The following is a 25,348-nucleotide window of genomic DNA, read 5'->3' as shown; positions in this document are numbered from 1 at the left end:
AAGATCTGGATACTTTTGAGGATTGTAGGCCCATAAATTTTGGAGAGCATACTTTACTTTATGTTCATGATGATTTCCATGTTGTGTAGGGGGCACTTTGAGTTCTCAGTTCATCTTATCTGGGATGACACATTTTTAGTCTGTTCCATTACTGATGATGTGTGTCACTTTGATCACTTGATTAAAGTGATGCTTTGAGGTAAAAACTTAAAATTATTTCTGCTATTCTCATCTGTGCAGAGATCTATAATAATTTTTTTTATTTCCTGTGGTTCTGGTAATCAAACCAAGGGTCTTGTACATGGTAGGCAAGTATTCTACTCTATCCCAGCCCAGTTTCTTTATTCCTGATCTCTACATTTTCTCTGCTTCTATGAATTTGACTGTTTTAGACACCTTCATAAATGGATCATGCATTATTTGTCTGTGACCACCTTATTTCACTTAGCACAATATCCTCAAGTTTCCTTAATATTCTCACATATTGCAGGATTTCCTTCTTTTTTAAGGCTGAATAACATTCCTTTGTATGTATGTAGTATATTTTATTTATCCATTAAAGATATCCTAGTTATCTTTTTTATTATTAGGTTTTAGTCTAATTGCATTGAAGACAGAGAATCTACTCTGTGTGGTTTAATCTTTAACTGTCATTCTTTATTAATCTTACCAGTGGTATATAAATTTAATTGGTATTTTCTTTCCATTATATTTTGTTACTATGTAAATAATTCATTGCCATAATAATGCTTCAAACAACCAAACTACAAACTAAACTGGAATATCACAAAGAACTTGTATGGTTCTTTTTGTCTGGGGTCAGTTAGGCAGCTCTGCTGATTTTGGCTGAGTCTTCTCACATGTCCTAGGTTGGTTGGGTATCAGCTGATCTCGGCTACCCTCTTCTCTGCTCCATATTCCTCTAATCCCTTAGCAAGCTATATTGGGCATGTTTCATGGTGATGGTAGAAGCGCAAGAGAACAATTAGAAACATGAAAGACCTCTTCAGATCTAGCTTTGTATCAATACATGTCATGTGTCCTGAGCAGGTTATATGGCTGAGCCCAGAATCAGAGTACAGGATGCTACATGGTAAAGGATCTGAATACAAAGAATGTAAAGAATCCATATCATCATTACAACCCATGTTCACATACACAAAAAAAAATGTTGCTGATGATTTCTGTCTTGATCTTCCTCCTAACCTGAGGAGACAACTCAAATTTAGCATTAGTTATCTTGTTGTTGGAAAAATAACAGTGGTTATCTGTTTTCCTGAAGGAGGCTCAAACTGTAGTCTCATCTCAAGTCAATAATCTAAGAATTACTAATGCTTTGAGCTCAAGTTTATCATACTGTAAAACCTAAAGTTTGTGCTACATCTTAGATGGGAGGAATTTAATTGAAAAATATAAAACAAACCCTTGTCCTCTTTTATGAGGCTGCCTAAAATTTTTCTTGGTATTATTATGGACTTTATTACCACTCTCTTGCTGGTGTTTTTTTTTTTTTTTTTTTCAGTCATTAGGAAAATTCTGAGTTCATTCCATATTCCAGACTTTAGGAGCCTTGTCTATATGGTAAGTGTAGTACCATCCACTGGCCAAATAAACATGCAGGATAAACAAATCTACAGGGGGATAACTCCTCCTAAGGATAAAAAATTGTGATAGAAACAATAGCAGAATTACAACTCGATCATCTTGGGAACATTAATCAGCACAGACTTCATAGAGAAGAAAAACTTTTTTGAGTTAAAACTCAGGAACAACTTGAGCTGTCTTATGTTTTGGATATGAGCTATCCCCACAAGCTCATGTGTGAGACAATGCAAGGATTTTTCAGGGGTGAAATGATAGATTATGAGACTTGTAACCTAATCAGTGGATTAATCCACTGAAGGATTAACTGGGTGGTAACTATAAGCAGGGAGGGTGTAGCTGGAGCAGTAGATCACTGGGGATGTGCCTTTGGGATTTATATTTTGTCCCTGGTGAGCAGAGTTCTCTCTGCTTCCTGATTGCCACGTACTGAGCAGCTTTCTTCCCCTACACCCTCTACCATGATGCTCTACCACACCCAAAACAATGATGTCAGCCATCTATGGACCAAGATCTCTGAAACTGTGAGCCCCAAATAAACTTTTCCTGTTCTAAAATTGTTATTGTCCATTATTTTGGTCACAGTGATGCAAAAGCTGACTAAAACAAGCTGTCTGAGTGAGGAAATTGAAACATTTTCTTTCAGTTTATTGAAAGAAAAAAGCATGCAGAATAAGGGGGTGTTTGAGACCATGCTTATTGGAGAAAAGTACAAATTCAGAGTTGCTGGAGCATCAAGAGAGACAGTGGCAGGAGACAAAGTAGGACAGGAGAGGGAGGACAGGAGATTTAGGCCTTGCACCACCTCTCAATAGGCCATTCAATTATAAACCCATCAACAGGTTAATGAGATAAAAGCCCCGCTTCTGAATATTTCTACATTGCTTCAATACATGAGGGATATTCCAAATATAAACTATAACAATAATTAAACTTTCTTAGAATTTTTTGTTGCATTAGCCATATAGAAAACTGTCTTCCTTTAAAAAATATAAATAAGATAATGCAGATAAATTCCTTTTGCTCAACTTTCAATTGTGTTTCCTCCTGCACTCTTTAGATATAGCTATTGTAACTTTAGTATGTTAGTGTTTAGTATTTTCCCATATCTCTTTTTCATATGCTCATATGGGGTTCATATTTTCATAGAAAAGCGTTTTTTAAAAAACATAAATGGTCCACAAGGGTATATAATGTTTTAAAATTTGCTTTTCCACTCAACTTTTGGAGATCTAGTAATGTTGATATGCATAGGTCCAGAACCTTCCTTTTACTTTCTGGATGGCATTCTGCTCTATGGAATGTACCACATTGGTCCTTGAAAGATATTTAGGTTGTTTGTGTTGTTTTGTTATTGTAAACAATACCCATAAATGTCCTTGTACATATCTCTCTGGACCCCTTTCCAAGTTTCTGTGAGGCTATATTCCTAGAATTGTTCTTGCTGGATTTGGAGATACATGTCACCAAACATGGTGGTACCAATACTTATTATTGTCAGTTTTAAACTGGCCAATTTGATAGGTCTGAAAGAAGATAGCATTGTTTTAACTTTATTTCTGCAAATCCTTTTGAGGATGAACACTTTTCATATGCTTATTGGCCACTTGTATTTTCAGTCTGTTCTCTTCCTTTGTCTGTTTTTTCTGTTTCCTAGAATTTGATCATTGGCATATTATAGGTGTTGCAAATATTTTCTCCACATATCTACTTATTTTTTAAAAAATTGTAAAGGGTTTCTTCCAACAGAACTTTGGTGTGCTAAATATGTCATTATTATTCTTTTTTGACTTCTGCCTTCCACATTTCTAAGGAAAGCTTTTCCACCCAATATTTCATAATATTCCCCTATATTTTCTCCTAGTAATTTCAAAGTGGTTTTTTAATCCTTCAAGTTGTAATCTATCTGCAAATGATTTATGTGTCTAGTATGAAATAGAGGTGGAAATTTATTTTTTCTCATGTTCTTACCCAACACTATTAATTGTATAGTTTATTCTTTTCTTCATGAATTTTAAATGCCACTGTTAACATTTATCAACATTTCATAACTATCTGGCTCTATTTTTTTATTCCATTTTGTTCTATTTCTACCGCAATAGGTCACTGTTTTAATAACCAGTCTTCATATGCCATAATATTTAGTAGAAATTTTGTCCCACTCATTTTTATCTTTCTTAAAATTTTGTTTACTGACTATTCCTCCATAGTTGCTCTTTTAGGATCAGTTTATTTCATTGCATTAAAAAATACTTGGAATTTTTGATGATTCTCTAAAATAAATGTGAAACCATATATATATAATTTATTCCTAACACTTCAAAATATATTATTTTGCATTCCTTATATATTAGTCCTATTAGATAAAGAATAGTGTAGAGCCACAGTTTAGTGGATCCTAAGTCTGGACAATTCATGGCCCTCTGTAAGGATCATAATGCAAAATTATGAATGTGACATTGAATGCATGGGAGGTACCTGAGCCAGCAGGTATTTGAATTTCTAGCTTGACTAACTTTGTGGTACATAAACTTCAGATAAACAGTCTCACTTAGAGAGAAAGCCCCAGAAAACTGTGCCTCCACTCCTACTAGAAATCACTGGTTTATAACTTCTAAGCTACTCAAATAACAATTAAACTTGCAGCTCAGTGGTGTTTTCTGTTGTGTGTTATATAATACCACTGCCTTGACTTTTCCCTGGGATAGCATGTCACATTTGAAGACCTCAGGGTGCATTATGAACATTAACTAATTAAACTTCACAAAACCCAAGAGAGGTTGCAGAGAGAGGTTTAGCATCACCTCGCCCAGTTCTGAAATGCAGGCACCTCTGGGGACAAGGGTGGCAGCTGCCTAATAATAAACTGCAACACTTCAGGACAGTTTAGTCAAGACAATTAGTCATTGTAGTTGGTAATTGTCTCTTGAGCACTAGGCTGTCAAATAGTTAAGTCATCAGGATCATCAGTTCACTGCCAATGGAATCCATTCTTTAAAATGTTTTTACTTTTTAGTGATTTTATCCTAATTAGAAAAGAAATGTGTTTACAGTGTTGGTCTACATTTCTTTTACTTGTGCTTTTTGTAGTTCTTCAGATTTAAAACTTAAAGGAGGAAGGAAGTATCTCTCTCTCTCTCTCTTTTTTTTTTTTTTTTTTTTTGTGAGGGGGGTTGTGGGGAATCCTGAGGATTGGATTCAGGGGCACTTGACCACTGAACCACATCCCCAGCCCTATTTTGTATTTTATTTAGAGACAGGGTCTCAGTGAGTTGTTTAGCACCTCACTGTTGCTAAGGCTGACTTTGAACTTGCAATCCACCTGTCTCAGCCTCCAGAGCAGCTGGGATTACAGGTGTGCACCACCACACCTAGAGAAGTATCTGTTTTTTTTTTTGCAAAGGTACCACTTTAAAATAAAGAGTTATTGATATGAGTGGGTTTTTTTTCATTCAAAAAGTTTGCAACTAAGCAAAACTAATTGATGGTAAAAGTTTGAATAGTTGTATTGATTTGTCAGGGAGAAGGAAAGCTTCTGCATGCTGTAAATCCTTCATTCACTTGTGTGGTTGTTACACAAGAGTGATATACATAGGAACTTACTGAACAGAACATATTTCTGTATGCATTTGCTCACAACAATAAAGGAAATCTATTTCAATCCCCTATATCTTTGTAAGAAATAGGTAAGAAACATTTGTGATACAGTAATTTGGGTTGAGAAGTGTCTGTAGGGGCTGTTGCCTTGGTGGGCATTGCAAGAAAACCAAGGAAGCAGAGTGGACACTGAGCTGCCTCTGGTCTTGCAGTGTCTGATGGGTGGTTAAAAACACACAGAGAAGCCACAGTGTCTCTGGAGGCCTCTAGAGGGTTCAGGTCCTCTGGTGCATCTGGCTAGAGCATCCTGGGACTGCTCTTAGATAAGGCCCAAAGACTGAGAGCAGAGTCATGGTTAAGAATCCCCTAGCAGAGTAGGCCCTGGGTGAGACAAAAGGAGTGCAGGCATTTCTATGATGATGATGTCTCCCAAATTGTTCCCTTGCAGTCACAGAAAATGGAAAGGGGAGCACTTTTTATAGAAAATGGGAATTTTTTGCTCATTGTAATTTTTAATGAAGATTAAATATTCTGATTATTGATGTTTCAGACATATTAAAATAATAACATTCAGCTCAATTCTTGCAAGATAGAAAAGTGAATTTCATGGCCACTGGTAGACCCCAACTTCACAGTATTTCCAAACAAAGACAAAGCAGCTCTTGTGTTAATCCTTGGCAGTCTATTAGCACTGATGTTGCTGATTGTGGTCTTTTCCACCTTCTGTCTTAAGATCCTTTTAAATTCTGTCATAATCAGTTGTTTGTAAACTTCAAGGGGGATACCAGCAAAGGATCTCATTGTCCAGTGACTGGCAAATATTAGGGGCTCCTGTGTACCACGCTCAAGCCCAAGACCATCATGCATAACAGTTCATCTTCATAGCTCTCCTGGGGAAGGATCAGAGAAGTTGAGGAGGAACTTTCCCTGAACCTCTGTGTCACAGTCAGGATTGAAGTGGGCTGGAAAGAACGTGTTATTTTCAACTCCAGTTGCTGCCTTCTGAAATTTAAGTTTTCACATAATCATAGTTTAAAATACATGATCATGCTGCCCAATTTCCTGTGTTTTCATAGATATTTATCATCTATTTTCTGTTCTTATTCTATTCTTTCTCTCAAAGATGCTGAGTTCATGAGTAACAGGCTAGGAGTCCAGAGAATTTCTGAGGATCCAGAGGAATCTCTATATATAGAGGCCATGGAGAACATCCAGGTAAGGGAGACCATTTTCCCATTTCTGGGGCCTAGAGATGGGCCTGGGGCTACTTGTGGCATTGGGAGAATCTCTGGTGCTGGGATCATTAACCAAAAATTATAGCACATGGTACAGAAAGGCCCTACTAGCTAAGGCTGAAGAGACCACACACATTTATAGTGGGCAAATCAAAGCTTCACTGATATAGTGCAGAACACATGTCAGAACAAGATTTTAATCATTCCCCACCTTCATTCCTACCCATTCCCTGTCTTCAGGAGGAGGAGGCAAATAAAGTTGTTATTGGAAGCTCACTAGGAAATCTGGACTTTCTAAAGAGACTCACACACTTTCTGCATATTCAAATATGGCAACATGTTTCTTCCTGTTCTGATTGGGCCTTATAAACTACAGAAACATCTGCCACAGCTCCCTGGATAGTTGCCAGGTTTACTGCTCTTGCCTGGTTTCAGGAGTAACCCTTCTTGGTCCCTCCCCTCCTGCTATATCTGCATGACTTTAATAGAGCTCTGTGTGTGCTGCTCCCACTTATCATGACCTAATAAGGGAGATAACCCATACCTAGGGCCTGAGTGTGGTACACAGGAGGCCTCAAGATTTGGTTGGAGGACCCCGGAATTCATCCATCTTCCATCTCTGCTAACCTCTGACAGCTAATGACTTCATATAATTAAAAACAATCACATTTTCTGGGTTCTGGGTCCTGTATGGGTTCAGTGTATGTCCCTTATATTCTTAGGAACAAGGCCACTCAGGTCCCTTCCTGAGTCTTAGCACTACATCACCTGGATTGTCCTCTCTGATTTTCATGTTGACCTTATGGAAAAATACATGCTGATATCCCAAACTACAAACAAACTCATCCTGTAGCTGGTTGGGTGTCGTATTTCAAATACTGATTTATTTTCTGCACGGAGATTAGAGGCCCACACAAGTGCTGAGGGTACCACTAAGACCAGCCTGAAACTGGTTGTAGTATGATGGGAATAGAAGAGGGGAGACATCCCAGAAGAGGGGGCTAAGAGGGGAGCAGAACCCTTTAAAGATTATATGGCATGGGTGATTTTATTTTTCAGGGTTTTTTATTTGCATGGATGATTGAAGGAAATGAACCTACTAATGGAATTTAAAGCAAGGAAGGGAGGGGGGTACATAGAACTTGTACTTCTAGCCAAGATGGAGTAACAGAGGCTGAATTTATTATCCTGCCTGAAACAACCAAAAATGGATAGTTTATAAAACAACAGTTTTCAAAATACTGCTCCCACTGTAACAAAGAACAGTGATGCCTGAGTGTGGTGAAAAATAAGTCAAGTGAATCCCATGATCGCCCCAGCTTACTGCCTTGAGAGAATTTCCAGGCCATCTCACAGGATAGGAGAAATAATCAAACTTCCTGAAATGAAGAGACAGAACTATAAGTTCATGGAGACTAAATTCACTGAAGTGTGAAAGAGTAGCAGAGAGGAGAGAGATACAGAGAGAGCATACCATCTATCAGCAAGCATCACTTTTGAATATTCAGCTGGGTAACAGTCAGAGGAGTACTACTAATGAAGAAACTACTAAATCAGATTGAGGAAAGAAACTTCCCAAAGGATTAGAGTTAATAGTACTCAGTGCTACTACAAGGCTGGGAACAGTTCCTGTCTTTACGAGCCAGATTGGAAAACCTTATGATTCATAAGGCACTGGGAAAATGCACAGAAGCATATTGCCTCAGTAATGGGGAATAAAGCACTGATCCAGTCCTGTGCAATATATCTTTAGAACAAGAACTAAAAGGATGAGACTCTCCATATAACTTAGTTAACTGAGTCTCAGACAAAATTCAAGAACATTATCCTGCACCCAACTAAGCGAAATTCACAGTGTTCAGAATCCAATAAAAAATACTATGCACTCAAAAAAAGGAAAAAGAAACTGGGAATATATGGTGCATAAAGTGGAGATAAATTCATCAATTGAAACTGCCCAGATCTGAAACAGATGTTAGAATTAGTGGACAAAACCAAAAAGACAGTAATTATAACTTTATTTCATACTGCCAAAGGTTAAAGAGAGACATATAAGAGATAAAAATTCTCCAGATCAAACTTCTAGAAATAAAACCACAAAGTATAATTTGAAAAATACACCTGAAGAAATAAAATTAGACATTGTAGAGGAAAAGGTTAGTGAACTTGAGAGAGAAGTTTTTGTTTGTTTGTTTGTTTTTTGTTTTGTTTTGAAAGATCAGTGTATCTGAGATTTGGCACAACTTTGAGGACTTAATATTTGTGAAATTGCAATCTATAAAGAAGAGAGAAGTTGAGGTAGGAAAAATATTTGAAAAAATAATGAACTCAAAATCCCTAAATTTGATGGAAAACAAAACAACTCATAGACACAAGAAGTTCCAGAAACAACAAGCACCAGAAACACAAAATTATACCAGAGCCAACCTTGATCAAATAATGAAATACCAGTGATAAAGAGAAAATCTTAAAAGCATCAGGGGTTGGGCATGAAGGAACAAGTTTGGAACAGAGGGACAAAGGTAAGAATGACAACAGAGTTCTTGTTGAGAACAATGCAAGGAGACAGTGGAGTCTTCTTTTCCTTCTCCTCCGTATATCAATGCTCGGGATCAAACCAAGGGAATTGCATATGCTGGGCACATGCTCTACCACTGAGTTACACTCCTAGCCCTGAAGTCACAACTTAAAATCAACTGTCATCTAGAATTTTATACCCAGTAAATACCCTTCATTTGAAAATCAAGGTGAAGGGGAGTGATGTCAGCAAGATGGTTAACTAGAGGTGCCTGATGCACTTCTTGCTACAAAAAGGGCCAAAACAAAGAAAAAAATAATAGCTATTTCACTGGAATGTTTGAGACAGAGGTTCTGAAGGCAGTGGAAATAAATGTTAGAATTAGTGGACAAAACCAATAAGAACATGTCACAGAACATGATCTTCTAAAGAAAGGTAATACACCACAGCAGCTGTCATTCTCTTCTCTTGTGATCAACATTGAACCAAGAGGGACTTCTTGTGTCTGAGAAAGTAAGTACAATGCCATGGGTAGTGGAAGTATTCCTGATAGTTCTTTGCAGCCCTCATAGGGCCTGAGCCCTGTATGGGGAGTTACTGAGTTACCAGACATTGCGTTGTCATAGAAAAACATCCCAGCCCTTTTTGTGCCCTCCTCCACCCAGATTCCTGCTACAAAGTGCCATTTTGAGAACCTACCCATTTGGAGTCCTTTAAAGCAGCTGAGCACCCACTTCATTTGGCTTATCTGACCTATCCCTGTGAACTAGCCCACCTCCTGATGAACCTTCCTGCTTCCCATGACCTGAGGAAGCAGCCAGGCTGCTACCCTAAATGGCTCAGCCCACTGAGGCACCCAGAAAGTAGATGGTGGCTCTACTCACCTTCCCATGGCTTTGGAAAGCAGCTGGACAGCCTTCCCTGAATGACTAGGTCCACCGAGTGCCCCAGAAAGCAGCCAGGCAACCCCTCCTATCCTCCCTGTGGCCTGAGAAGCATCCAAGCAGCCAACTCTGAATGCCTCAGCATTCTGGGCCTCTCAGGAAGCAAATAGGCAACCTTGCCCAGCCATGAGAAGCAGCTGGGCAGTTTTCCTGAGTTAGTTTGTCCAGCAAGGTGCCACAAATTCGCTTGCACAACCCCTAAACAGTGGTGAAGGTCTTTTTCAGGCCCATTAGTGCAGCCTGGCCCCTTAAAGCTGATGGAAACGGAAAGGCACCCTGCTTCCAGTGTTATACCAGCCACATCTAACCTACACGGCCTGCAAGAGCAGCCCCATCCTCACACAACCTGTGAAACGTGATAGGCATCCCACATCCCCTCTCATGTGTGCCACATTCAGGGCCACTGGCAAACTCACTCCACTTATGAGTGCTGCATAACAACTGGCTGAGCTCTCCCCCAAATAAAGATGAAATAAAGATTTGTGCCTACGCACAAAATTCGGAAGGATTCATCACCAACAGACCCACATTATAAAACATATTAAAGGAAATCCTTCAGGCAGAAGGAAAATGATACCCAAATGGAAATCTGGATCTGAACAGAGATGGAGAGCATTGAAAATGATAAAATGAATAAATACACAAGGTTTTTTTTAATATTTATATGTCTTTCAAGGATCATTGACTTTTTAAACAAAATATAGTGAGCAATATAGTGTGTGGTTTATCACATATATAAAGAAAAAGTATGACATTAATAATAACACAAAAATCAAGAGGGGAGAAATGTAAGTAAGTTTTAAGGTTTTTATACTATATCTCAAGTGGTATAATGTTACCTTCAATAGTCTGGGATAGGTTAAAAATGTAAACTGTAAACCATAACAAAAACTCACTGATGTTATCTATCAAATTCAGAGAGTCATACTTAATAAGCCTAGAAAAGATAAAATGGTATCATAAAGATGTAAAATTAATCCAAAATAAAGCACAAAGTAAAGGAAAAAAGAAAAAGAACAGATGGGACATATAGAAAACAAAAGGCAAGATGACAGACTTAACCCCCCCATATCAACAATCACATTACATGTACATGGTCTAAATATCCCCACAAAGAACACAGAAAGCAGATATAGATCAGATAAAAGGTAAGACTCCTTTATATGTTGTTGACTACCAAAATGTCTTTAAGCATAAAGATATAATAGGTATAATTAAAAGGATAAAATGATGTACCAAGCTAACAACTCATCAAAAGAAAGCTGGAGTGGCTTTATTAATCTTAAATAGAGTGTTTTTCAGAATAGAGACTAATTGCCAGAGAGATGACAAAGCCAAGAGGACAAAGCATTCCTGAGTATGTATACTTCTAACAAGAGACCGTCAAAACACCTGAAGGAAAAAGTGGTAGGACTACAAAGACAAAATCATAATAATAATAGACAGAGATTGTAGTATTCTTCCCTTAATGATTGACAGAACAACTAAGACAATCGTTTAGGATATAGAAGATTTTATTTTAAGAACACTGTTGACCAAACTTGACCAAATTGACATTTAATTGTATATTTCCCTCAGCAGTGGCAGAATACATATTTATTCTTCTCAAGTGCATATATAACTTTTAGTATTCTGGTCTGTAAAACAAGTCCCAATAAATTCAAAAGGATTCGAGTCATGTAAAGTGTATTACCTTGCAATAAAGACATTATAAAAAATAAAACTACAGATCAGTATTTCTCATGAACATTGATCGAAAAATTCTAGTAAAAATTTTAACCAACTTAATCAATATATAAAAAGGAATGGAAGGTTGGCTACACATAAGAAAATCAATGAAATTAAACATATTAATAAAGCTAAAAAAGAAACACACATTTTTTTCTCAGAAAAGGCATTTGAAAGTTCTACATCCATTCCTTAGAAAAACTCTTAGAAAATTAGGAATAGAAGAGAACTTAATTTGATGAAATTTGTTTTTATAAAAGCCTAGCGCTAACTTCATACTTGATGGTATGACTTTTATCCTAACATCCAGAACAAGACAAGAATATCTACTCTCACTACTTGCAATTGTACTGGTGATTTGAGCCATTGCAAAAAGACATGAGAAGAAATAAAAGGCATTCAGCTTGGACAGAGAGAATTAAAACTTTTATTTCACAGATAACATAAACATCTAGAAAATCTACAAAACAGCTACTAGCACTAACATGTATTTAGCAAGTTTACTAAATATATGTAAAATCAATATGCAAGATTCAATTGTGTCTCTATATCATAGCAATGAACAATTAGAAATAGAAATAAATACCATTTGCAATAGTACAAATATGGAATATACTTAGGTATAAATTTGTTGAAAGATGTTCAAGACCTGCACACTGGAAACTACATAACATTTCTGAGAGAATATTAAAGAAGAAATAAAATAAGCAAGGATATATCCTATGCGCATGGGTTGAAAGAATATTGTAAAGATGTCAGTTCCTTAATTTGATTTATAGACTCAGTAAAAGCCCAACAAAATTTCAGCAGGAATTTCTTTTTTAAATTAAAAATTTAACTGCAGAATTCATATGTAAATAGAAAAGATCCATAATAACCAAACAACTTAGAAGATTAACAGAATTGTAGGACTAATACTAACTGATTTCAAGACTTACTATGAACTTCTAGTAATGAAAATAGTTTAATACTGGTGTCAAAGTCAATAAACAGATTAATAGAATAGAAAAAAATACTCATAAATATATATAATTATATGTAACATTTATGTACAACTAATTTTTTGATAAAGGTACATGGCAGTATAGTAAAGAGAGTCTTTTCAATAAATGGAGCTGAAACAATTCAATATCTATATACAACAATTTAAAAATTTAATTCATGCTTCACACCATATACCAAAAGTAACTACAAATGGACCATGGATCTTAATATAAAACCCAAACCTACAGAAGAAAATATAACATGGGAGAAAGCCTTTGTGACCTTGGGTTAGGTAAAGTTACCTTAGATACAATATCAGAAGCACAATGCATATAAGAACAAATCAATAAATTAGGTGTCATCAAAATGTAAAACTTATTGAAAGAGATTTTAAGAGAATGAAAAATACAAGCCTTAGACTGGGAAGAAATATTTACAAATCATATATTTCACCAAAGTATGTTTCTATAAGATATTTTTTAAGCTCTCAAAACATAATAATATAAAATAAACTCCCTTTTTATTTAAAAATGGGCAAGAAATTGGAGCAAACACTTTCCAGACGAAGACATATGATGTGAAATGACATTAGTCATTAGGAAGTACAAGTGAACACCACAATCAGACATAACTGGACATCTGTTTGAATGACCAAAATAAAAAAGATTAAGCATTCCAAGAGTGGTGGGAAGTGGAGGAAGTGTAGTACATCTGCATCCATGAAATAGTACTCAGCAACAAGAAGGAACACACTATGGATACTTAAAAATATTGACAAATTTCAAAATAAATATGCTGAAAGAAGTAGAAGTCAGACCTCCTGTCAAAAAAAAAATTAAAAGATACCATAAAATTTCAGGAAATACAAACTAATCTATAGGACAAAGGAGATCCATGTTGGCCTGTTGTCATCAAGGTCACAAGAGATGGTAGCAAGAGGCACAGAGAAATATCGTAGCCTATTCCAGTGACTTGGGACGCTGATACAGGAGGATTGTAAGTTCAAAGCTAGCTTCAGCAACTTAGAAAGGCCTAAGCAACTTAGTGAGACCCTGTCTTAAAATAAAAAGGATTGGGGATATAGCTCAGTGGTAAAGTGCCCTTGGATTTAATTCCCAGTACTAAAAAGAAAAAAAAGAAAGAAAGAAAGAAAGAAAAAGAAACATCAAAGACTGGACAGTGTTGTATTATGTGTTTGTTGTTTTGATTGGGGTGATATTTTTACAGGTGCATACAAAATGCAAAACTTCTCACTTTAAATATGTGCAGTTTATTTTATGTCATTTATACATAAAATTGGTTTTTAAAGAAAAGAACTTAGTGCAGTTTTCAAGTTATACATAAAAATAAGAATAATAGGAGTTATAATTAACATGTACAGAGAATTAGGAGGTACTCTCATTGTGGCAAGCATCTGTCCATCCATCTACCATCTATCATTTTTCTATCAAGCATTCAATATTTTTAATCTCTATAAGTCCCTCTTTCCCTCTTGCTCTCTTTTTATTTTATCCTCCCAACAACCTTATGAAAAAAAATGCTGTTTTGCCCCCCTTTTACATATGAGGAAACTGAGGGTCCATAACTTTCCCAGTGCCTCCTAGCCAATAAGCAATGAAGCCAGGGTCTGAACATTGGCAGCTTGCTCAAGAGCTTCAGCTCTGAACCACTATAGATGTAATTAACCCTTGTGTTTTATCATTGTCATTTGCAGGAAAAAGTCCTTGAAGAAGCTGCATCTGGGGAACCTGTATTATCAATCCAAAGTGGAATTAGTGAAACTCAGGTGGGGTTTGAGCAGGGCCTTTGTGTGCATAATAACTGACTTGCATGAAGCACCACCTCTCCCACCAGTCTTTATGTGCTGGTTACTCTCCCAGACCTCCCACCTCTCTCTCCTAGTTCATAATCTACCATGGTCTTGCTCCTGTTCTACAAAGCCTCCCCTGGTTAACTCTGACCCTGCAGTGATTAATCCCTTGTCTTGTATCCCCTGCATAATTCAGACCATAAGAAACATTTTTATTCATCATTTGCAACCATTTCAGTCAATGCAGATAACTTTCTCCCTCTCATTGCCAAAAGAGAAAACATTTTGAAGAACAAAAGAATTGTAAAAGTTTTCTAAGACTATATATATATATATATGATCTGAGCATGCACACACTTAAGAACATACTTGTAATGTAATAGGTATCATTCACAAGCATATCAGGTTCCAGAAACTGCCCCTTCCTATTACAGGTTTAGGCCAAAGGGTGGTAGCATCTTCCTCCAGTGGCTATCCCTGGGGTATTTCACCATCCTTCCTTAACTTCCCTTCACCCTATACACATGTTTGCACGTGGTCCTCTAGCTACTCCATGTGCTGTCTGTTTTCTGCCAGGAAACTGAGGATTCAGGAGATTGGCAGGGTTCTATGGACCCAGCTCAGGATTTTGACCTTCTCCTAAGGAGCTGAGGAGGGTATTATAGGTTTTTGAGTAGGAGATCGACATGCCTGAACATTTCACTTTCCAGTGTTGAGCACAGTGCAATTTTCAACAGTTTCTCAAGACATCCCATTGATAGGCAGATGAACTCTTTATGAGTTATCCAGAGAAGAAAAAAGCTGGGTAGGGGGGTTCATCTGATCCATGGTAGCACTGGGTACCCATGCACTGAACATTGATCCCACACATCAGTACTCTACCAGAGGGCCTGGCACATACAGTCTCCTCTCCAGATTCTGATCAATTAAGGAGTCCACACACAAGTCATCTAGGGGTAGAAGTACCATATCTTTTGGCTACCACCAAACTGGAGAACAAAGCTCGGATCTGGAACACAAATGGGATTCCCATTTCTTCTTAGGACAGGTGTCTGTCCCCTCCCAGGATATCTGAGGGAGGAGAGGAGAGCACATGAAGTCTGAGAGCAGGATATGCTGCCAGAAAGAGATGGGGCTGTGCAGGGGCCTGTTTTCTGCATCTCAGTTTAGTGTATACCACCGGGCCGCACCCATAGCCCTCGGTACTAATCACTCCTCAGCACTCTGAGGAAAACTGAAAATACCTGGTGCTTTGTTGGTACTGTGCTTGCTGCAGTTCCATTACTTTGGGGATTAGCCATCAGTCGATGATCAAAGGAGTTGGAGAATCAACACCCCAACTCCTTTGTCTTTGAGATGCAACAGTTCTCAATTGTGTTCTCCATAGTCTCCCAGAGATCTCTGTGAGACTGAGTTAACAATGGAAACCATTCCTTAAATCCCTGAGATCTTGGAGAGAAAACTGCCATCTCTGCTGCATCCCCATTTTCCCCTCCCGAGGGCACAAGGAATGACATACTCGCCAATGGGTCTCCTTGTGTAGGTTCCTCCAGTGGTGAACCTTGAGCTAAGAGCCAAGGTTCAGCAGCTTGTTTAGGAAGCCATGCCATGAAATTATACAAGGAGAATGGGGAAGTGAGGCAAGAAGAGAAGACTCTTAGTTCAGAGCTTCTCTTTGGAGGAACCCACAGTGAGAGACTCGTTGACCAGTAGGTCACTCCTTATACCCTGGAGAGGAAAGAGAGGAGGTGCAGTGGAGAATGGCAGTTTTAGCTCCAAGATTCCTAAGAGGGAGGCCATTATTTTGTGGACCCAAACAAGGATAGAGAGGGAGGGTTGGGCTGGTCCCCTCTCTCTGCATCAAACACAGAGGGCATCTGAAACCAGGTGAATTGATCTCCCATATTTAGCTACTGCCTCTTCTGTGGGGGAAAAAAAAACTCACCTAAACCAACCAGAAAAAGGATAGAAAGCGTATATCCACAAAGACAACAAGTCAGAGAGGAGTTATTGAAAAATAGGCACTTTAAAATATTTATAATTAATAAAATTGACGGAGCTGACCTTGGCTTAGCCCTTCTAAGGAAGTAAAACTTTAGTCCATCTTAGAGGAGAAACTGGTGAACAGTGGGGCTAAGGACTTGGAGTTTCTGCTGCAGGCGGAGTGAGGAATGAGGCTGAATATGAGGGATCTGTTTGGCAGACTGTTAAGGAGTAACTGAAACCCCAGGTTCCCTGCATCCTCCACTTAGCTCATCTACAAGACCCCAAGAGAAACAAAATGAGAATTCTCTGGAAAAACTGAATGGACACAGCTCCATATTCAGGTCCAGCATATACTGTATGAGGCTGGGTAATGGTGGAGGACAGAAAATAGAGGAATAAGTGAAATTCTCCATTTCAAATACAGGAACCCCCAGTCCCTCCTCCAGGCACATTCTTTGAATGCAAGAAGCCAATTGTTGGTATGAGTTTTCTGTTGCTGCTATAACAAATTATCATAAACTCGGTAGCATAAAATAACACCAATCTATTATCTTATAGTACAGGAAGTCAGGGGTCCAAAATGGATCTACTGTACTAAAATCTAAATGCATATGGGGCATATTTGTTCTGGAAGATCCAAGAAAGAATCTGTCCTCTGGCCTTTGATAATTTCTAAAAGGAACTTGCATTCCTGTGACCCCTTCCCCCATCTCCAGAGCCATCAGCAGAGAATCTCTTGTCCTTTCTCTGACTCCGACTCTCCTACCTCCCTATTATAAGGGTAATCCAGGATGATCTCCTCATTTTAAATCCTTAGTTAAATGGCATCTGCAGTCCCTTTGCCCTGTAAGATAACATACTCATGGGTTCTGGAGATTAGGACATACACACCTTTGAGGGCCACTGTTCTCCCTTCCACAATCCCTTAGGCAGGAGATTAGAGAACTTAATTCCCTGCAAAAACGGACAGGCCCAAAGAAAATAAAAGGCTTCCAGATAATGTCACGGAGGTGCCTCCCCACAGCCCTGCCAAATATTTGCCTCCCAAGCGTTGTTGTTTTTATAAAGCTAGAATGGCACTTCAGTGATAAAGGGGCTAAACCATGAACAAAGAAGATGAGGAAAAGAGATGGAGCTTAAAAAACAGCAACTGCCTTAGAACAAATAAATAAATAATAAATAAAGAGGTGATTTAGTGGCTCCTCCACTAAGAAGGAACATTTTTGGAAGGGTTGAAAGAAATGTAGTAAATATGACATAGTATAGGTATGATCACTAAGAAAAAGATTATAAGGTTTCGATTAATAAAAGGCAGCTCTACATGGAGGCAAAAAGAAAAAGAAAACAGCAACTGTAAAACACGAACAAAACCGAAAACAAAACAAAAAGAAAAGAAAAGATGCAAGTGGCATTGTAGGCCAGTAGAGCAACAGGTCCAGATTAGAGGAGGGGAAGAAAAAAAAGTTCATAGAATATTTCAACTTCAACTTCCTGATTGCTTGGAAACTCATATTTACCAATACTTGACAAATCTGGTAATGCATGTGAAAAAAAAATCAGAAAACCAAGCAACTAAAAACAAAGGACACAAATGAGAATGTAGTCAAATTATACTTCTCTGTTCAGGGATAGCAACAATGCTTGCATATTCATAATAATGCAAAGACTTACTGGGTTAACTGTGAATGGTGATGTAATTATACTGGGAAGATAGAGTTTAGGGTAGAGGGTTACACAGAAAAGTTAGATCAATTTACTACATTAATATCCAATAGAAAATTTCAAAATCTGATGAATTAAGAAATAGTATATAAGCATTTTATTTAGAAATAAATATGAAAACGCTGAAAGTGCTAGTTAATGGGGAAGGTGAATTATGGGGATAAAAGACTAATGATTTTTAATTACAAAATTTTAGTGTTAATTTGATTTTAATTTTGACTACATGCATGGATTTCTTTGATTTAAAAGAACTTCAGAAGGACCTCAGAATGAATTGTTTTCCTCTGGGTTGCAACACCTCAACTGCTTCTAAAATCAGACTGGACATACTAAGTGCTAACTTTCTAGGTGGCTATAGTGCTGGACCTTCCTGTCTGCCTTAGGAACAGTAGATAAGATAGAGATAAGTTGCAGAAAGTGAACAGGATTATTATTGGTTCTTCCTTTCTCCTTGGTCTAGGAGGTAGAAAAACTCAGCAGGAGTTCCATTGTTGATGAAGAGGAGCAATATATCAGCAGTGAGAGCTCCACATCCATCTCACTGCACAAGGAGCCCAGTTACTTCCGCCCTGTCTACAAGGGAGAGTCAGATGCTTTTTGTATTCAGCTATTTTGTATTGATGAGAAATATGAAGCAAGGTAAGTATTGAACTTCCGGTTGTTTGTTACAGTAAGAACTTATGACATTTTAATCTTTCAGAGCCAGTGGTTTCCAAAGCTGGCCCCACATCCCGATCTCCTGGGGAATTAAAAGCAAAAACCAAAACCAAAACAAAACAAAAAACTGATTCCTGGACTCCTTCCAAAGACTGTTGTTCATAAAATTTGGGTTGAGGCTTACAGATCTGGGCAAGAAAATTGGTCAGGTCTGGCCTCCCTATATTATAGTAGGGGACCAGGAAAGTTATCACCACCTTGTAACCACATGCTCCTCCCATTCTTTAAAGTTTGCATTTCTGGGAGATTATGGATTTTAACTGCTGCTTGTCTGGAGTCTTTTGGTTGCAAGTAACAGAAAATCCAACTCAAACTGGGTTTGGGGGAAAATAATGGAAAAGTTGCCTCACATAACTAAGGATAAGTCCAGTGGTAGGTAGAACCATTTTTAACTATGGCTTGGGCTTTCTCTCTCTACCTCATTTCCCTGGTTGCCTGTTGTTGGCTCCAGAGGAGTATTCCCAACCCAGGGTCAAGAGAGCTGATAGTCTTGGGTCTACCTAAATATCCAGTGAGCTGGGGGCATTCTGGCTTGGGCTCGGCTCTCTAGCCAAAGTTCCATGGGAACCAATTGCACTGTGTGCTAATTCCTGAACCTATGACTGTGACCAGACCATGCCTCAAATTGGGCTTGCCTCATGCTCAATCTGGGGTTAGAGACTCACCCAAACATGAGATCTGGGAGTGGGATAAGCAGAGCAGCCAGTAATCCAAGGAAGGTACTGAAAGGAGAGCATGGTACCAGGCAGATGGAGCCCAGGTGTCGTCCCCCACGTGGTCCCCTCAATTCTTGCCCCTTCGGAGCCCTACATCCTCAGTGCTTGATGTACCCGGTCATTTGGATATGAACCATTGCCCTCAATGCCCAAATTCTACATCTCCTTTAGCACATTGCCTATTTCACCATGTAGCCACAGAACAATCTTGAAGAGGCCCACTTTGATAGAGCAGAGGGTTCTGGAGTATCTTTTGGATGACCAAGAACAATGCTAGCCATCTCTTTTTAAAGGGTGTATTTAAATGTTTTCCCAATTTTTCGGCTTCCTCTAGAACCATATTTTACTTTTACTTTTTTTTTTTCCACTTAAATTTTCAGCTTTCATGGAGGCCGCATAATATGCAAAAGGAAATCTTTTTATTCTAATTATGTTGTAGATAATCTAAAAAGCCTGTAAAGTCCTTTGAGATTTGTTGTTTTATGTTTGTTTTCCCCCTGTGCAATTAGTTATGATTGTGTCTAGTTGTAATTTTTGGATTTTTAAACATTCTAAATTCATTTTTAATGGATTTTAAACTCATATGGGTTGCCTGTGAATATACATATTCAGCTGGTCAGAAAATATTTTGTATATAAGATAAAAAGATCAGAATAATCTATAACATACCAATCTCTCTCCCCAGCTCTTCCAAAAAGAAAGTAAAGGATCATGTTCATAGAATAATTATCTTCATACCGGTTTTTCAGATGAGCAGAGATTATTAATTGCTATTAATCTTCAGATCTTGAGATTAAAAAAAATACTTGGTTACTGACATATGAAGCTCATGACTTTTGGATTGACTAATGTTCAGCCAACTAATTGCTACCTGAGGAGGAAAGAGCCATAAATCTCTTTAAACAGCCTGTGATTTTACATTTGCTTTCATTCCAGTGACAATGCATATTGTCTTATTTACAGATCGTTGGATTTTATGAATTTTGTTTTCAGTCTTTTTCCTGTAAGTACATGATGAATTTTGAGTAATATAATTGGTTTTGTAGCTTAAGCAGTTATAGAAAAATAAAACTTATATTTATTGTGCAGGCATCTAAAATGCTATGAATGTTGAGGTATAAACTGCATCTGTATCCTGAGAATAAGGTCAAGGGCACTCCTAAGAATAGAAAATATTGTCCTTTTCAATTTGTTCTTTGGTCATGCTATTTTAACAGTCTTCTTCCAGTGTATAATTTCTTTAAAAGATAGCTTTACCAGTGCTTTATTAGAGTCAAATCATTCATAGTAGCACATGAAAATGTCAAAAATTTCACTGATGTGAATTACACTGTTGTATCACTTTATAGCTGACATTGGCATAAAGTATTCTAAAATCATCATATTCCTTTTCGGTGAATAGGAAAGTGAAAACTTGTGATTGATTTTCAGATTGGCATTTCTTTTTTTTTAAATTTATTTATTTATTTTATTGGTTGTTCAAAACATTGCAAAGCTCTTGACATATCATATTTCTTTCCCTATGGATTCCTTGGTCCTGAGCCAGAGCCTGACATGTAGAAGGGGCTCAACTCACATTGGTAAATGTATCTCATGGCCAACATTCGGGAGCCGCTTCCTCCATTCTTGTTTCATTGTTGCCCAGGCAACATTTTATTGAAGGGAAGAAAGTGAAGAAGGAAGACAATTGAGGGAAAAGATGGGTTTTTATACAGACTTTTCCCATAGCTGGCCCAACAGGAAAGTCAACGAGTATATTCTTCAATTGGCTAATTTCAAGCAAAATATCTATTGTTTTATTTTTCCTTACTATTCTTTATATGGAAGCAAAAATAAATATGGTTTAATTATGTTGCTTACACACCATATGATCTTAGGTTTTATTTTCTCGTTTCTTAAATATGATGAAACCTTATAATAAGGCAATATATCTTCCACTGTAATTTCTTTGAATTATTTTTAAGGCATTTTTAAAGCTCATAAAAACATGTATATTATTCCAAAAATAAAATTTACAAAACCAGTTTCCTTCAAAGATGCCTCAAGGAAATCTCACTAAGTTTAATCCCCATTTTAAAGTTCATGTGAAGGCAAATCTTCAGCATTAGACAAGTAATGCTGTGTTTTAAAAAGGTAGGGATATCTGTTTATTTTTAAATGCTATTTGATTTTGGAATATGAGGAACTGGACCATTACTTCATCCATAATCTTACAAATCCAAGTCAAAGCAACTCATTAGAATCAGTCTCCCACTCCCAGTAAATCCACTGAGGCTTGGCACCCAGTCCCTATTTTCAAACTAAGTATTTCAGCAACTCAACTCTGAAGTTTCCCAAAAGGAGTTGTGTTATTTTGCTAGAAAGAAGAAAGATAAGGTCAAATAATGATTCACTCCTTTGGGTTGCAACAAATGTCCGGAGGGTTTTGGATTAGCACAAGTAATGCCTTCACAGGGTTCAAGGGGAGGCGAGATCCCAAAGGGACAAATTAGCTCTGGGAAGAGCAGGTTGCTTCTGCAGGGACCTGGCAGAGGATCAAGTGGCTGCCAGAAACACAGGCAGCCTCAAGCAGCACCATTCATAGACACTGAGTGTGAATCGTATCAGTGATTCTGAATGTTCTGGTGGCCACTTGACCAAAAAGTGAAAAGGAATAGACGAAACCCATGTTAATAACACTTTTCATCTAATTCAGTATGAATCATACTTAATCATTTCCGCATGTAATCAATATGAAAGTTTGTTAGTAAGCTATTTTACATTCCTTCTCCCATAATAAGTCTTTGAAATCCACTGTGTATTTTATATTACAGCACATCTCAATACAGGTAATATATTTCATCAGAAATACTTGATCTGTATTTAGATCTCATAAGGCTTATAGATAGATGATGTTTTAGTCAGCTTTGTGTCACTGTGACCAAAATTCCTGACAAGAACAACTTAGAGGAGGAAAGGTTTATTTTGGCTCACAGTTTCAGAGGTTCAGTCCATAGATGGCAGATTCTTTGGCTCTGGGCCCAAGATAAGGCAGAATATTCTGGGAGAAGGGCCCAGCAGAGGAAAGCTATTCAGTGCTCATGACAAAAATAAATTAGGGAGGAGGAGGGAGGAAGAGAAGAGGGCGCTTCAGGAAGAACAGTTCTTCTAGGGTACAACCCTGATGACCCACCTTCTCTACCTATACCCCATCTCCGTACAGTCACCACCCAGTCCATTCAAACTAGGATGGGCTGATTGGGTTACAGTTGTCAAAACCCAATCATTTAACATCTGAATATTCCTGCACTAACAGAAGCCTTTTAGGGGCCACCTCAAATCCCAACCAGAATAGATGAGGAGATTCACATACTCAAGTTAGGATGACTAGATTCACATAACCCAAGCACACACAAAACTATTTTAATAATCAAAACTGAGCACCCATTTTAAAAGTTAAATGAAGTTAAATAAAATTTAAATTTTGAAGATTCTGTTTCTCAGTTACACTGGCCACATTGCAGATGCCCATTGGCTGGATGTGGTCATTGGCTACCACACAGGGCAGCATAGGTCTAGAAAGTCTGTGGCATCTGTTAGGACATGTAGCTCCTCCTGTGACTGCTTACTAAACCCATGCCCTTGGATCTTCACTAAAGGGATCATTTCATGGTAAAGACACACACACATCTGTTTATGGGTAATCATAGGATTTCAGAGCCTGAAAAGTTACACTATATCACCCTGTTATCTCAGAGGAGTGGATCAGGCTGCTGTGAGGTCACTTAGTAAGAGGCAGGACTTTGCTAGGACATCAAGCTGTCTTATTTACTCAGTGATACAAGTGAATCCTCAAGAGCAAATGGTCTTGGTTTAAAAGTCTACTTCTATAAAAGAGCTATGCCAACAGATATCATTGTTCATAACATCCATTCATTCAGATACATTTAGACTTGAGAGTATTTTCTCCATATTCTTGTAGTTGCTTATTCCATGATTACTTTCCAAATTATAGGAAAATGACTGTCTTCTCCTAAATGTATTTTGCTTTGATTTTCCTTAGTGTTTTAGAGTAGGAATCTGTTTAATGATGACGTTTGACGCTTTCCATGTGTCCTGATTTTTGATCATGTTAGGACAAGAACTTCTGCCTCATTTCTCTGCCCCATCTCACCCCTGAGTTTGTCCTCATCCAGAACTTTGTGAAGATCGTCCCCTACAACAACTGCACCCTTGAACATGATCTCTATGTCTTCCATCGGGCTGGATTGCTGAAGTAAGTGGACCCATATTTGGCCAAAGGACAATCCACAAAATTAAAATGAGAAAGGAAGCAGGAACTCCCTGCTATATGAATTTAATGACTTATTTTAAAGATTATCTTTTATTAGCAGAGGACTAATAAAATTATTGTAATTAATACTTTTAAGGAAAGAGTAATTACTGAGAAGAGACTTGTCCTGTCAGATGTTAAAACATAGTATAGGTCTACAATAATAAAAACAATGCCACATAGATGGATTCTATAGTTGGGACAAAATGCACAAGACCGAATCCAACCATGGACCCAACACACAGTAAGAATTTAGTATATAAATGTGTGATAAAGTATCTGTACCAACAGTGGGAAAATGAAAGATTAGTATGCAGATGTTTGGACAAAATTAAGATGGAAATACTTTTTTATATTCTAAGGTAAAACAGATTCCTCAGCAACTGAAGAGTTAAGAGAATAATGAAAACATTAAAAAAATAGAAAATATATCCTCAGGGCCAAGATCTATGCCAGGATTGTGAAATATAATGGTGAAAAATACCTAGATGTGGTTCAAAACTTATATAAGTTACAGCTGTGAGGGGCATAACAAGTTTGTTTTTTTACTATATCAAGTTTTGTGAATCATCCTAATTTAACTAAAATACAGTTGACTAACAAAGGTATATTTTTAAGCTGGCTAAGGGGACTCTGGCCACATTTCAGCCCATGGAAAAGGGTGTGTAGAGAAATGGACAGAAAGTCCATGCCTTCGGTTCATATTCCGAGGCCAGGAACTTGGTCAAATGGCTCTACCTTCTGGCTGGGAGATACGTTGCTAGTCAGTTGGGTGTATACAATAAAAACTTCTTTGATTTTGTTACTAAAAGGAGAAAGAGTAAGGGATTATATGGGGCCATTACATCTCCTTTCTATCTTGTGTAAGTACCAAAGTTCTAGAAAGGTTCCCAGGATTCTGTTTACCTTCTGTGCCTCTGGGAAGCAGGACTAGGGGGATGTGGTGAAGATGATGACTTATTTGCTGTATGTGTATCTGTTCTGTTTGATTTTTTACTTCAACTAATAAACCTTAATTTTTTTAGAGAATTTTTTAGGGTCACAGCAAAATTGAGCTTGAAATCCAGTTTCCACTTAACCCTTCCCCAACTCCACGTATGGACTTTTTGATACCATTAACATCCAGCACCAGACTGATACACTTGTTACAATTGGAGAACCAACCTTGCAGGTCATTATCAACCCATGTCCATGTAGAGTTCCCTCTTGGTGTTGACCATTCTATGGATTTGGACACGTATAATGATATGTATAATGACAGCATTATAATATCATACAGAATAGTTTTACTGCCATAAAAAATCTGTGTTCTGCTGATCATCCATTCTTCCCCTCCGGCAACCACTGATCTTTTTACTGTCTCCATAGCTTTGCCTTTTCCAGAATGTCTTATAGTTGGAATCATGCAGTAAGTATGTAGCCTTGTCGTATTGGCTTCTTTCGCGTAGTAATATGCATTTCAGTTCCCTCTTGGTTT

General features: G+C 37.7%; 1 protein-coding gene across 1 annotated transcript in view; it reads left to right on the top strand.

Moving 5' to 3' along the window:
* Positions 1-25,348, top strand: part of Cfap61 (cilia and flagella associated protein 61) — a 253,731-nt gene that overhangs the window by 51,986 nt on the left and 176,397 nt on the right. The window contains exons 9-13 of the mRNA XM_027953760.2: positions 6,323-6,414; positions 14,323-14,394; positions 18,587-18,765; positions 20,523-20,562; positions 23,675-23,814. Coding sequence (XP_027809561.2) covers positions 6,323-6,414; positions 14,323-14,394; positions 18,587-18,765; positions 20,523-20,562; positions 23,675-23,814 — 523 coding nt within the window. The remainder of the gene's footprint in view (positions 1-6,322; positions 6,415-14,322; positions 14,395-18,586; positions 18,766-20,522; positions 20,563-23,674; positions 23,815-25,348) is intronic.

The sequence above is a fragment of the Marmota flaviventris genome, chromosome 2 (assembly GCF_047511675.1).
Source record: "Marmota flaviventris isolate mMarFla1 chromosome 2, mMarFla1.hap1, whole genome shotgun sequence".
NCBI classification, from domain to species: domain Eukaryota; kingdom Metazoa; phylum Chordata; class Mammalia; order Rodentia; family Sciuridae; genus Marmota; species Marmota flaviventris.
The sequence above is the reverse complement of the archived record's forward strand: the minus strand, read 5'-3'. Positions and strand labels throughout refer to the sequence as shown.